Consider the following 14,821-nt stretch of genomic DNA (forward strand, 5'->3'; position numbering starts at 1 on the left):
TTCAACGGTTTTGGCTTTATTTTATTTTATTTTATTTTTATTTTTAAGTTGGAACGGGCCATCCATTCAAACCAAATGGTCAAACTGAAAACCGGTGGCCAGAATGGTTCTAGTTTTGTGTCAGTTTTTAAAACCTTGGCCCATATTGATAGCTACTAAGATGTTAGTTGTGAAAGCATGGTGGTATGTTATGATCTTAAAAGTTTAAATTAGCTTGGCTTGACACATCCCATTAGTCTTCAAATTTTTGAAGTATCGGTCAAATACATAACAATTGAGATCAAAAGAGGGAAAAGGAAACTTGCCACTAGAGTGAGAATTGTAATGAAAAGGGCTACAAATCATGAGTAAGTTCTTGAATAAAAGGCTATTTATCACTAGTGTGAGAGTTATCATTGAAAGGACTACCTGCTGCTAATGTGAGAGTTTTCATAGAAAAAGTTGCCAATAATAGGAGTAAGAGCTATGGAAGAAAAGACTACCCGTCATTAGAGTGAACTCTCATGGAAAGGGCTACCTACTACTAGTGTGAGAGATGTCATGGAAAGGGTTATCTATAACTGGAATAAGAATTGTCAAAAAAATGACTATTTGCCACTTGGAGAATGCCCAGAATGAGAAGCATCAAAACATTGACTACAAAAGCGTGATGGTAATTCATAATCCTAAGGCCCCATTCACTTTTCGATAAGTTACTTACCCAGGTAAATGCAAATTACGTGAGTAAGTTTTTCTTAGGAAACACTTACCCACACTTACCTGGGTAAGTGCATTTATCCATCTTTTATTTCTTGTATAAATAAGTGCATTTACCTATCTTCTTTTATTTCTTGTGTAAATAAGGCCCCATTCGCTTTTTGGTAAGTTACTTACCTAGGTAAATGCAATTACCCGAGTAAGTTTGTCCTAGGAAACACTTACCTAGGTAAGTGCATTTACCCATCTTTTTTTATTTCTCATGTAAATAAGGCAATGACCATTTTAGTCATAAAAAATCATTATTAAAAATGACATTTTTGTCCCATTCAAGTGTTGGCAACTTTCCCCCTATGTGAGTTATTTACCCACCTAGGAGATGGGTATCACTTACTACCCAAGTAAGTGATACACAGTAAAATAAACTTTCCCTGATTTCTATATAAATTTAAAAAAAAAGAACATGGGATTCTTGGTCAATGAGAACCAAAATCCCATTGACCAACATTCCCCCCTCAAAATCCAAAAAAAAGAGCGCCCTCTAAAGGTTAAATGGCTTAACTTGAAATATTTCAACAGCCTCGAGGCTTTTAGTGTATTAGTCTAAGTACATAATGAATGGGGACTTATGTGGGTTTAGTTAGTTGGGCTTACGTGGATTATTCATGTTTGAAAGTCTTTTCATCCATGTTTTGAATTTTTATCTTTCATCTTGGTTTCATGATAACATTGGATACCACTACAAATTTTGAAACAATGTTTGTAATATATGGACTAGTAATAAATTGAAATACTCATTGGACCACAGTTTTAAGCAGTTAATTGGGCAATTAGCCCATTCAAATCGAAAAGTGAAAACTGTTAACTAGGACCCAAAAAAGGTCGTTGGGTCACTAATATAACTCTCCAATTTGCTCCAAGTTTTTGAACACTGTATAAAACCAGAGCAAGGCTATCCGGGAAATGTTATTTTCTTTATTTTCTATTTATTTTAATATAAATATTGGTTATATCATCATTTGTTTCACTTCTTTCATCTTGTAATTAATTTAACACTGTAAAACAATCGTTGAAAGAGAACTCTTATATAATATTATCAGGTCTTAAAATACTAAAAGGATAAATTTGTTTTGAAGGAAAATGAATTACTATAGCCAAATCTTTCATCTTTATCATAAAATAGTGATAGCTCTCTCTCTCTCTCTCTCTCTCTCTCTCCATCCGTCCATCTATCTATCTATATCCCTCTGTGGTTGGTTGTAATTCACTAATTTGAGTATTCATCTATATACTATATAAATGGGTCTAAGAACTGTGGCCCATCCCATAAGTGGGCCTTATATGCCAATTACGAAATGATAACTAATTGATGTGCTGATTGGAGGCCCATTACCATGAAAAAGAATACTGTATGGGTTTATTTTTCTCATTTGGATTTGACTATACATAAATAAATTACATTTATTAAGGGTAGGCCCATAAAGAAGATGCATTGCAAGTTTGCAACTACTAGATCATGAACGTAACCAGCTCAGGATCAATATAGTCTGGTAGTTGATATGGCTCCTCCCTTGAATCTGGTAAAGCGTTAGCGACTTGTTTGGCAACAGCCATGTACTCTATGTAACGTTCTTTATCTGTGCAAGTGGAACCACCTTTTGTATTCGTATTCGATTCTGTTAATAATCCATTAATGGCGTCCTGGTAAGTCCTGTTTGTTTTATCAAAAGACCAATCTCCTGTTCGCCAGTCAAACTTATACAGTGGAAGGAATCTGTGACCGTACTTGCCAACGAACTCGACTGCATCAGCCACAAATTCCATCTCGTCCATCGATGTGTAGTAGCTGAAGCTCACCCTCGTCCATCCTGGCTTCACTCCCTCGTATCCCTGTACAGTATTAAAATAAGATATTTTAGCACAGAATAAAATCTCTTTCGTCAGTCGTCTACTCGTCTCTATTCATCAAACCACCGACGGGCCGGCCATTTAGTGGCCCATATTTGGACTATGAGCTCAAGCCCCTTAACACTGAAAAGTGAAAACATTACCTTCTCAACAGTGGACCGGATTAGTTCGGCTCGAGCTCTACTGATATGAAGAAGCAAGTGACCGTAGGGCCCAGCACATGCACAGCCCCCACGTGCTTGGATCCCAAACACATCGTTGAGCAGCTTGGTGACGAAGCGGCAATGCAGGTGTTTCCCACGTGCGACATTTGGATAGATCAAGAAAGAAACAATGGGCTGGCGTTGGATCCTTATATTACCCAGGATGTGTACATTTGGGCTCTCTAAGAGCCTATTCAAGGCCTTTTCTATTAGTTTGGACTCTTGACAGCATATAAGTCCACCATAGCCCATGAAGTAATCCTTCACACGGAACGCTAGGGCTGCACGTATCTTCTGCACGATCCCAGGTGTGCCTGCATCTTCCCTCTCTTCCAAGTCCTCAGAGTAGAGTGTGTGCTGTCATGTCAGAGAGAGAGAAGCACATTTATCAGTACAACCGTTTTATGGACCACACCATTCAAATGGGCCTTAGCCCAAGAAGAACCCAACTTCCAAGTTCCAACTCCCAACTCACCTTGTCATCATAACCATTGACGTAGCGTACAGTTCCACCGCCGCTTGTGGAAGGAGGGCAGCCCTTCAGACGATACAGCTCCTTGCTCATTACTAGGATACCTGGGCTTCCTGGGCCTCCGATGAACTTGTGGGGGCTCAAGAAAACTGCATCGTACCCATCTACTTCACCGGTTCTCATTTGAATATCAACATAAGGCCCACTGCAATTTTAGGCCCAATTAGAAACAATTGTGAACTGTGTATTACAAATACTACTGTATTTGACTATTTGTTTTGGGTGGATCATGGATGTCGATCGACGGTAACATACCTGCAAGCGAAGTCGAAGCAGGCGTATGCGCCATGCTCGTGCAAGACGCGAGAGAGTTCCCGAGTATCGGCGTATATTCCGGTGACGTTGCTACAGGCAGAGAAGGACCCGAGCTTAGGCCTTCCGGCGTACTGGGGGGACTTGAGTGCATCAACCAAGGAAGCAATGTCTACAAGGCCGGACTCGTCCACCCCGATCTCGACCACGTCGGCCAGGCTCTGGCGCCAGGAGAGCAGGTTGGAGTGGTGTTCGTAGGGGCCCGTGAAGACTACCCATCTCTCGGAGTCTGCTAGACAGCTTACGAACCTCGAGCGCAAGACCGACGGCACGGCGATGCCCATCACCTCCTGCAACCGCTTCACGGCGGCGGTGGTGCCGGAGCCACAGAAGAGCAGAGCATCCTGAGGCCCGGCACCCATGCAATGCTTGATGTATTGGGTAGCCTGGTGAACTAGCTCGCTTGTGTGGAGACCGACATAGCTATCTACGGTGTGAGTGTTGCCTGAGAGAGACCGAACACCCGTCGACAACAACAAATCGATCAGTAAGACGTATAGTATTAGCAGCATGACGGGCCACCGGTCAGACCAAACCGATTGTGTTTATTCGGGTACCATTACATCCGGGCACAGCCTGTAATGTGGACCCGGACCCACCTAATCGGATGCGATGGATCTATATACACTGTGAACTCTATAGTCTATAAGCTATAGCAAGTGTTATGAATCGGGTATTCGGAGTACCCGATTTAGTGATCAAGGGACATGTTATATCCTAAACCTGTATCAGAAGTAAAGGCAAAAGGAGGACTCACCGTAAAATGGAAGAACCTCCCTCTCGAGAAACTCCTCGACAAACCGGAGTAACCTTCCTGAAGCTGTGTGATCGGAATACGTGATTCGGCGGCGACCAAAAGGGGACTCGAATTCAGCCTTGTCTCCGATTATCTGCGACTTCAACCAAGCACACATGTTTGAGATGTTGCCTTTGATAATAGGACCGATTCTCAGAGATCCGAATATGTTGAAGTCATCCATGTTGGACTCAAGCGTCTTGTCATCCTTCTTTTCTCTGCCGGGCAGGACGACTCTTCCGGTAGAGTCCGAAACGTCGGCGGGGCGGATGGAAACATGTCCCTGTTTCTGCGTGTGGTGGTGGATGATGCCTGGCATGGTGGAAGGAGGAAGTAGAAGAGGCATCGCACAAAAAAGAAGAAAGAATGGTGAGAAAGAAATGGGATAAAATTGATGGAAATGGAGATGGAGAGAGATTTATATAAAATATGGATGGGAGGAGAGAAAAACAGGGTTACCTCTGAATCTGAAATACATGGGCGTTGTTGTCAGCTCTTGTTGGTTTGTGAAGGAAAGAGAAGCAGGAGCCAGGAAACGAAGCGCGTCTCTCTCTTAATGGAGACCAGGCCCCAGGGGACGTATCACGTAGGCCGGTGGCCTCACCGCCTCAGTTTTGGGTTTAAATCGGTGAACTCAGTGAAACAAATGGCAAATTATATGGGCGAATAGGAAGTAAAAACTAAAAAGGACCAAAACTGTTCCAGCGCCTATTTATTATTTTATTTATTAAGGATATGGGTCCATTGGGATTGGGTTGAGGGGGTACATTGCACCTATGGTAAAATGACAACAATATCCCTGTGGTATAAAAGTATATTTTTGTTATACAAGGGTATTTTTGTATTCCAGATTAGCTTATGACCACTTTCCTGGAGTAAAAATCCAATCACGAAAGAAAACAGAGTGTGCCCAAAAACGGGGAGTGCAGCAACCAGCAATTATTTATTTATTCTGAGTATTTGAGACTGAGGGGTGACATAGTTTGTTCAATCATCTATTGCCAACTCAGCAAAAGTGTTCTAAAGTACGCGGGAAATAATCCAATCCCCCTCTCCCCTTGTGTTTTTAGGGAAACTACTTTGACTGGCAGTGGCACACCGTTTTAGCTGCTAATTTTAAGTCACAAAACGTGGTGGTTCATTCCAGTGGAGCTTTTACGAGTTACGACCAGGAAGCTACCCAAACAGCATGTGGGAGTTACGAATTCACATAATCACATCTGCGCCCCACAGGATACCCACTGTACAGCATTTCTCAATAGAAAGTACGGGATATGTTTGAGATATGCTGTGGGGCGTGGTCATGGGAGCCATACTGTCAATTTGTCCAAGGAATACCTTGGAGTTTTCATAATACCTAAAATATGGTTTTGGGATCGGAACTTGCCGGATGTCTAAAATCACAGATTTCCATAGGATAAATGGATAATGACTGACTGAGAAACCTCAGCCCCTAACTTCGTAGGGTATGGTAGGACCTGGTGCATAATGGGTTGCGTAGTCACAATTCATTTTCATAGAAGTTTCTCATATTAGCATTTTGCTTTTAACATGTGCAAGTAAGTTTTTTTTTTTTTTTTTTTTTTTTTTTTTTTTATTACAGTGCAAGTAAAGTATATGATCTATGGTATTGGGATTTAATTTTTATATAGCTTGTACAAAATCAAGGTAAATATTTACTTTATATAATATTGATATTTTTTTATATTCTCTTTATTTTTATATATTAGATTTTTATTGTATATATACTATAGTATGCGGCCGCTTTCATGCAATGTGTAAGAAATCTCGGCCTCTAACTTTGTGGATTCAGTGGGACCAATGTCATAAAGGAGAAGGCATGCCAATAGGTAGAGGTGTAAAGTGGGTTGTGCTAGCCCGGCCCGTAGGCCGCCACAGGCCATGCCGTCCTCCTCGGTGGAACTTTTGGGGGCGGCCCGGCACCGCCCACGACCTATGCACGGGCGGGCCTGTGCCATGCTGTGTCGGGCTGAGCCATAGGGCGGACCTTGGGCTTGGGCCGAACCGGGCTGCACTGTTTTTTTTTTTTTTTTTTTGAAAATTTTGATTTCTTTTCTAAGTAAAATTGTAAAACTAAAATATTTAATTTTCCTATAAACTTTGGGAATTGTGAATTATTTAAAAAATAAAGAAATGAGAAATCTAAGTTATTTAACACATAAATGAAAAAAAAATACTTAAACAAATTGAAATAAGAATGATGGAATAACAAATTGCAAGAAAAATAGGAATTTTATTTCATTTAAATTTGAATGGTACAAATTAGTGAATTACAAATACAATGATTAGATCATTGCATACTTGGATGAATGAAATATAAAAATGGAATAAATTAATAAAATATAAAAAATACAATATGGTTACAAATTGAAAATACAAAACTACATTGCTAAAATTTAAAAAAATATATATCAAATAAATTAAATTAAACTAAAAAAATTACAATAATTTGAAATAATGAAAAATTCTATACAAGTAATCAAATTGATGAATCATCATTCATGACTTTCATCATCATGAAATGTCCGGTGTTGTATCATGCCCTCCCTTGTCTTGTAATCTATCTTTTGTACCATGCCCTCCCTTGTCTCTCATTGTTCATGCAACTTCTTTTGTCATCTAGCACCTTGGTACATGCTTAAAACAAGACTCTAATGGAACTGTAGACACCGAAGGGGGGCGGCGGAAATTGGATAATTTTTCGAGTGTTCACTCCATCAGGCTAAAATATCAAAATTATTTGATACTTCACCTAAATTAGAAAAATTTGCTTGTAAATAAAAATTAAGTTCTGCAAATGAATTTGTTGTAGAACTAGCAGATTTCTTCCTTCTACTTATTAAATAAAAAAGTTCTTTTGTACCATGCCCTCCCTTGTCTCTCATTGTTCATGCAACTTCTTTTGTCATCTAGCACCTTGGTACATGCTTAAAACAAGACTCTAATGGAACTGTAGACACCGAAGGGGGGCGGCGGAAATTGGATAATTTTTCGAGTGTTCACTCCATCAGGCTAAAATATCAAAATTATTTGATACTTCACCTAAATTAGAAAAATTTGCTTGTAAATAAAAATTAAGTTCTGCAAATGAATTTGTTGTAGAACTAGCAGATTTCTTCCTTCTACTTATTAAATAAAAAAGTTTTTCTCTTCTACTATTGGGCTCAAGGCCAAAAGTAGAAGAAGAAGATGATGAACAATTCCTACAACTTCAGATTCATATAAACTGTACATTTCAAATAATAAATTATTAATTTCTTCTTTTTTATTTCCTATATCAATATTCATATTTTCACAATATGTTTCAAGTAAAATATCTAAACCATCTTTCCTAATCTTAGGGTCTAATATTGTAGCTAAACAATAAAGGGGAGAAATGTTCTCCTAATATTTTTTAAATTTATTTTCCATAATTTCAACATTACATTGAAATTGTGGATTATTTCTATATTTAGCAAAACAATCGTTAATTACCATTAATTGATATGGTAAATTACAACTAATTAGATAATAAATTCCAGATAATTCATTTGTTGCATCATAAAAATGTTTTAAAAAATCTCTTGTACAAACTGTCATTTCCTAGTCTTCCTCAAATATCATATCATTATGCATTTTTGAATTATAAAAATCAGAAAGAATTTGTTTATGAGATATACAACTTTCTAACATAGCATAGGTAGAATTCCACCTATGCTTTACATCTAATATAAAATGTTTATATTTTAAACCATTATTTTGGCATAAATATTTAAATTCTTGTTTTCTTGCTATATATATATATATAATACAATTTCTAATTTTTGAAATATGATTTGAAATAATATTCAAGGCATCTTGAATACATAAATTTAAGATGTCGCATGCACATCTAATATGAAATAAGTTACCATTTAAGCATGGTCTTAATTGAGATTTTAAAATATTTATTGCAGAGTCATTACTGTTGGCATTATCAAAACTAATAGAAAGTAATTTATTTTCTATTCCATAAGCATGCAAAGTATTTAAAATACTTGCAACAATAGCTGGGCCACTATGTGGCCATTCAAGCCTAGTAAAACTTAAAATTTTTTTATTCAAAAATCAATTTTCATCAATGAAATGGTCAACAATACAAATATAACTAATATTAAATTTGGATGTCCAAACATCCGAAGTAATTGCAACTTTAGAATTAAGATTTGCTAACAAAGAAATTAAATTTTGTTTATATAAATAAAAAAAAATTTAAGCATTAGTTCTTATAGTATTCCTAGAAACTTTTTTAAATTGTGGATTTACATAACTATGCAACCATTTTTCTAGCTTTGGATCTTCAGCTAATATAAATAGTTGTTCTACATGTACAATATATTTAGCAAGTTCTTGTTTCATTTTTTTTTTGTGAATATTTAAAAGTACCAAAACTAGTCCCCTTCCCAATCTGTGTTTGGGTTATTTCTCTCCCTTCATCTTTCTCTTGCTCATGTGTGAGCAGATGTCTACTCAAATGACCAGTACCACCCTTGCTACAATAATTAAAGTCTTTCTTACATTTTTGGCAAATGGCCCTTTTCCCCTTTCCATCAATATCCTCTACTTTGAAAACTTTCCAAACCAAACTACTCAACTTAGATACCCTCCTTTTTCCCCTAGTATCACTACTACCAAGGGTGAAACTTCCACTTCCATCGACATCAATCGCATCAGTGCTAACACTATTGTAATGCGATTGAATGTCATCCATGGTGAACATGTTGAGGAATCGGTTTTCAGAAGAGCCAACTATTTTTTTTAATTCTAAAAAGATAAAAATTAATCTAATTCGACTTGCCCGGATTATCGTTCAAAATCCCAACTTGATTTCAACGGTTGAAGCCTTTCAATGTCCAAGCCTCCCGAATTGAGATACTTGAGCTGGTTGAGCAAGCCTTCTTCTTGTTGAAAGTCGAAACTTCGGTAAAGTTGAGACTTGAGAATTGGAGAATGCAGAATCAGGCAATCAACTAATCAGAATTTCTCGGATTGCAAATAATTGAGAATGTATGAATATGAGAGAGAGAGAGAGAGAGAGAGAGAGATTAAGAGAATTGTTGAATTGGTGTGATGAGAATGGTGGAGGATAAGGCTATTTATAGGAATTGAACATAATTCAATTGCCCAAAATACCCAAAAAATTATCTATTATTTAGTTGTTGGGAGGGGTATTTTGGTCATTGTAAAGTTACTTATAACTTTACCCAAAATGCCCCCTAAACTAGTTGTAATATAGTTGTTGGGTGGCATTTATGTCATTTTTTCAACCTCCATAAGCAAAACACACAAATACCCCCTAATATGGTTTTTTATAGCTGTTGGGGGGTATTTCTATAAAAAAAATCCCAAAAAATTTAAAATAGCCATTGCGGCCTGTGCTTCGTGCCGGAACGCTGGTTGCGGGCGGCATGGCACGTCCATGGGCCTCAAACCCCCGGCCTCAAACCCCCGGCCTGGCATGGTCCGGCCCGATTTACACCTCTACCAATAGGGGAGGGGGAGTTGTGTGATCATAATTCACTCATATGTCAAAGTATACAATGATTTCCGCATATTAGCTTTTAAATACATAATTATAATCGGGAAAACAATTAATTAAATAAACAAAGATAAATAAAAAGAAAAAGAAATTAATGAAAAAGAAAATATATTTTTTGGGGAAAAAGAAAATAAAAAAGCAATAGAAAATGATATCGATTGTTCAAAAGCCAATTTAGAAGTAATTGGGTAGAAGGACCCCGGACCCTATGGGCACAAGAAGGAAAATGTTTGTAAAGATTTTTCCCCACATTCTTCGGTTCTAGTAGACCTATCAATGATACTTGAAAATCTGAGGTCCAATCCGATTATCTTAGATTCAGATGATTTATTTACGTAGTTGGATTAGATTTGGATGTTACAATCTACATCCGATTAATAATTGCAATGGGTTCAGATTTGACCCATTCGATCCAATTAAAATCCGAATCCAATTATATTATAATATTTATTAATTCAATATATAAGTTTTATATAATTATATTTATAATTATAAAAAATATATAATGCATATACATTATATTTTATATGAATTTATATAACCAATAAATTCAATATGTTATATTTATATTAATTTACAATATATAAAAGTTGAAAAGTAATTAAATATTTTTTATATTTAAAAAATAAATAAAACAGAATCGGATTGAATTTGAATCTGATTCAAGTCTATTAAGATTCAAATTCGAATATAAAATTTAATTGAATTTCGGATTAGATTCAGATGCAGATTTTTAATAATCGAATTGGATCCAAATTAAATACGACTACAGCCCTAATATTTGTAAGTGAAACAGACATGTAAACATATCCGTGTCCGGTGAGTGCCCACGGTAGTTGGTTGAAACAGACATGGCAACATTAGAATGAAATTTTAACAATTCATAGGGAGGAAGAGGAATGGGCAGGGGACAAAAATCAAATTTTTGTTGGAGTTCAAGTTCCAATAAGTTGGGTTTTTTTTTTTAAAGTGCCATTTACTAAAACACCCATATAGTTTTATAGATTTATTTAAACCTACCCTATAGTTTATGCTTTATTAAAACACCCCTTATAGTTTACATTTTACAACCTAGTTATTTAATCAACCTTTCATTAAGAACTATTTGTTTTGTCATATGAAAATAGTAACATGATCATGTAAACTAAGTGGAAAATGTTTAATGGCATGGGCCCATGGTTTTTTATTCCAAAAGTACCCCTAAACTGAGGGCAAAGGCTGTATTTGGTTGCAATGTAAATAAGTTTGCAGTGTTGTAAAACTATGGCAGTGCAAATGATTTGAGTGTAAATTCTGATCTATGTGTTTTAAATTTTAGTTTATTTTTTTATTACAGTACAGTTGAATTTAATTAAGACATGAAGTAAAATAAAGTAAAACCTAAAAAAAATCAAACAAGAATTTGCATTTTTTTTTCATTTGCACTCTCATGCATTTGTATTAGTGCAAATAAAATTGCACTGCAATCAAACACATCCAAAATGTTTAACTTCAAGAGTATGGATCCATGGTTGTTTATTCCAATAGTACCCCTAACACTTTTTTGTGTAGGAAATAAAATTGACCGAATAGAGAAAAATAAAGTGATTTTCTGTGTTTTATTAGGGGCAAAATTATCATTTTTGTTTTTAGTGTCTTTTGTTTAAATTTATTTGAATCGATGCTAGTATTAAAACTGTGATTTTTCACTTTCATTCAATGGAAAGTCGATTAAGTAAATTGATTGCAAATTATAGGGAATGTTTTAGTAAAACATAAACTTATAAGGTAGGTTTTTTAATAAATTTATAAAACTAGAGGGGTGTTTTAGTAAATGACCTAAGAAAAAAATATAAAACTGACATGGGAATTTCATATTCGTGGTTGCAGATGATGCGATTTTCATTCAAGGGGTTGTCTTGGATCGAGGGCATAGGATGTAGAGTTGCATATTTGGGTTTCAGCTGGTTGGTTCGGTCTGGATCCATGTATTATATATAGGGGTGCTCATGGTTCAGTGAACCAAACCGTGGGTTTTTTTTTAACCAAACTGGTATTACCAATTTTTGGAAAACCGGTAACCAAAACCAAACCGAAACCAGTCGGTTAACTAGTTGATCGGTTCAGTTCATCAGTTTTTTAATTTTTACAAGATATATTATAAAAATATATAAAATATATAATAATATATTATAAATATATATAAAATATTATATTTTAAATAATAAATATAATATCATATATTTTAAATATATATTTATATATATAATGCATATTTATTAATTTATAATATATAAAAAATATATTATATATAATATATATATAGAAATATACCGGTCGATTTGATTAACCGCCGGTTTTCTATATTGGTTAACCAAAACCAAACCGGTACCTTCAATTTTTTAAAAACACCAAATAACCAAACCGATCGATTCAGTTAACCGATTTTTTGGTTTGGTTTCGATCGATTCGATTTTTTCGATTTTTTTTCTCACTCCAAACTGTATATCTAGTCCTAGACCCTATTATACGCATCAAATCGGGTTCAACCCGGTTTGGCGTAGGTTGACGGAGTAGTGACCAACAATTTAATACATCCCATGCAGCCAAGGTTTGACGGTCCTGTATGTATGGACACTCCAGAATCTCAGATGGAATAAACGGTTACAAGTCATGCTCAAATATTGCAAACCATATTTGTGCCTCATTAAGCTATATTATTAGGGGTGTCAATTGGATCAGATTTGGTCCAATCCAATCCAATCCGGTCCAAATGAATCTATTACAGATGGACCAGATACAATCCAATTTAATGAATACTTGAACCATTTTGGAATGATCCAAGATCATCCAATCTTTTCAATTTGAATTTAATTTAGATTGGGTTCAAACCAAACCTGGTCCATTAGCACTTATTCTTATCTTGTATCAATGAACTGGATACAAATCCAATAAATACTTCAGATCATCAAGTCTGGACTGGCCAAATTCATGCGTCTTATTGTTCCATCCAGTTTGTCCAAATTGATTTTGATTTGGACGGGATCCTGCCCAAAACCAGTCCATTGACACCCCTTTATTCTTACCGCAATTTGTTTAATGACATGTGCTTTGATAAATTTGCAAGCCATCTTTATCAACTTTTCTTATTAATACCATATCAATTAGAATTTAGCATATCAAAAGACAAATAAATTATTAAAATTAATAACTTTTCCTTATTTGAATATTTTACCAGCTCGAGTTAACCTCCCAACCCGCCTTTTGGTAAAATCCGTTGATTAGGTTAGGGATCCAATGATCAAGGCAGTGGAATTGTTGACCCAATCAACTGAAACAACGGATCACAAGTTGACCACTTTCAAATTAATTCAATAATTGTATTTATTTATAGGATTTTTAAATTATAATTTTTTTTTATTTTTTCTTGAATAATAAATTTTCAAAAAACAAAAACAAAAAACTTGCGTCTATTACCCCCCTTGAATGAGAGAGGGAGATGAGAGAGAATTTAAAGAAATGAGGTAGAGGGAGGAGAAAGGCTGAAGAATAAGAGACTGGTTTCCTCTCAAACCCACCATTGACCTAAATGGTCAAATCATTCAAACCATCACTCAATCCTTTTTTCAAGCCTAATTTTCTGAAAATCCAAAAATTGATCAAAAACCATTGAGGTGGTAAAAGCCATAGCTTTGCACTCAGATGTCTGCTATTTTTGCCAAAAAAAAAAAAAAAAAAACTCTTTTTTGGGCTCAAATCCTAATTGTCATGGTCCGATGGTTGTTGATCACTGGCCCATGACCGAGAGGCAAAAATGTTCAGCCTCAGGGTAGTCACCAAAAGCGATGGTATCTTATAAATTCCTGTATCTCAAAAACTAAATAGATAGATAGAATTCAAATATATATAGTGGTCAAGTGCAAGTCAATCCCACAGCGTTCACGGGACCCCCACAAACTCGTGCAATGGCAAAAACTCCAAGGAGGTTTCGTTAATCACAATCCAAGAGAAAACAAGGGGGGGCCAAAACTGTGAAGACTTAAAAAGAAATAGAGTCAAACAAAACCAAAAATCCGAAAAATCAGTTCCAGTTAGCAGCACCTTGAAAAAGCGCCGTGTTTTATCATCAGTGACCAATCACCAATGAATGGTAAGGGTGAGTTGCAAAATTCCCAAGTAGATCCTCCAAAATCATCAGGCTATGGGATTTCTATCACCTCGTATTCATGGGAAATTTTAAGCGGAGTCACTTTCGAAACTGGTCTCTCTTCAGACCACAGCTCCAAATTAACCGTTCCTGTGCCCCAGTGGATCAGACATTTGAATACCTCGTTAACATTAAACCGGTTCACCAGACCCACACGCAAACATCTATCCACCAGCATCCATTCCCCTGTCAAATGGAAAATCACAAACATTAGTACTAACACGGGAAAAGTTAAAAGTTGGGGAAAAAGCGGCAAGGTCAATAAAAAAGTTCATATTATAATGTAAACTTTCTCAAAACTGATTCTTAGCATCCCCCTCAAGGAAAACTTGATTATTCTATAGCATGAGAAAAAAAAAATTAAAAATATGACAAATAGAAGCTTGACCATCATAACAATGCTAATCATCCTATTAGGTATACAATCCCAATTAGATGAGCATAACCCTTGACATCCAGGAAAATGTGTATATCCTGGCTTGTAATGATCTTTGGACCAGTATTTGAGTCTCTTGGGCAAACCCCCATAAAGCCTGTTTGAAGCAAGGTTCAAAATATTGATACGCCCGATACACTGGTATGGGCGTATCAGGCGAATCAATACTATTTT

At 36.0% G+C, this 14,821-nt stretch overlaps 2 protein-coding genes across 4 annotated transcripts in view; both read right to left on the minus strand.

Moving 5' to 3' along the window:
* Positions 1 to 2,068: 2,068 nt before the first annotated feature.
* Positions 2,069 to 5,048, minus strand: LOC148879470 (uncharacterized). Of its 2 annotated transcripts, XM_088966275.1 has the most exons (6): positions 4,907 to 5,048; positions 4,409 to 4,759; positions 3,595 to 4,096; positions 3,283 to 3,484; positions 2,748 to 3,164; positions 2,069 to 2,586 (listed from the first exon to the last, which is right to left on the minus strand). In XM_088966275.1, exons 1-6 carry the CDS (start codon positions 4,923 to 4,925, stop codon positions 2,206 to 2,208), a joined length of 1,872 nt encoding a protein of 623 aa, XP_088822401.1. In that variant the 5' UTR covers positions 4,926 to 5,048; the 3' UTR covers positions 2,069 to 2,205. The 2 variants fall into 2 exon arrangements, with proteins under 2 accessions (XP_088822401.1, XP_088822400.1); XM_088966274.1 differs by lacking the exon at positions 4,907 to 5,048 and having other exon boundaries at positions 4,409 to 4,890.
* An 8,822-nt stretch (positions 5,049 to 13,870) lies between these two features.
* The window catches only part of HGL1 (heteroglycan glucosidase 1), a 50,790-nt gene continuing 49,839 nt past the window's right edge, over positions 13,871 to 14,821 (minus strand). For both annotated transcript variants that reach the window (XM_088961001.1, XM_088961003.1), the window contains exon 23: positions 13,871 to 14,397. In XM_088961001.1, the coding sequence (XP_088817127.1) occupies positions 14,204 to 14,397 (194 nt within the window). In that variant the 3' untranslated portion in view covers positions 13,871 to 14,203. The remainder of the gene's footprint in view (positions 14,398 to 14,821) is intronic.

This window comes from Nelumbo lutea, chromosome 1 (genome assembly GCF_056320005.1).
Source record: "Nelumbo lutea isolate HS-2025 chromosome 1, American lotus-T2T, whole genome shotgun sequence".
In the NCBI taxonomy this organism is placed as follows: domain Eukaryota; kingdom Viridiplantae; phylum Streptophyta; class Magnoliopsida; order Proteales; family Nelumbonaceae; genus Nelumbo; species Nelumbo lutea.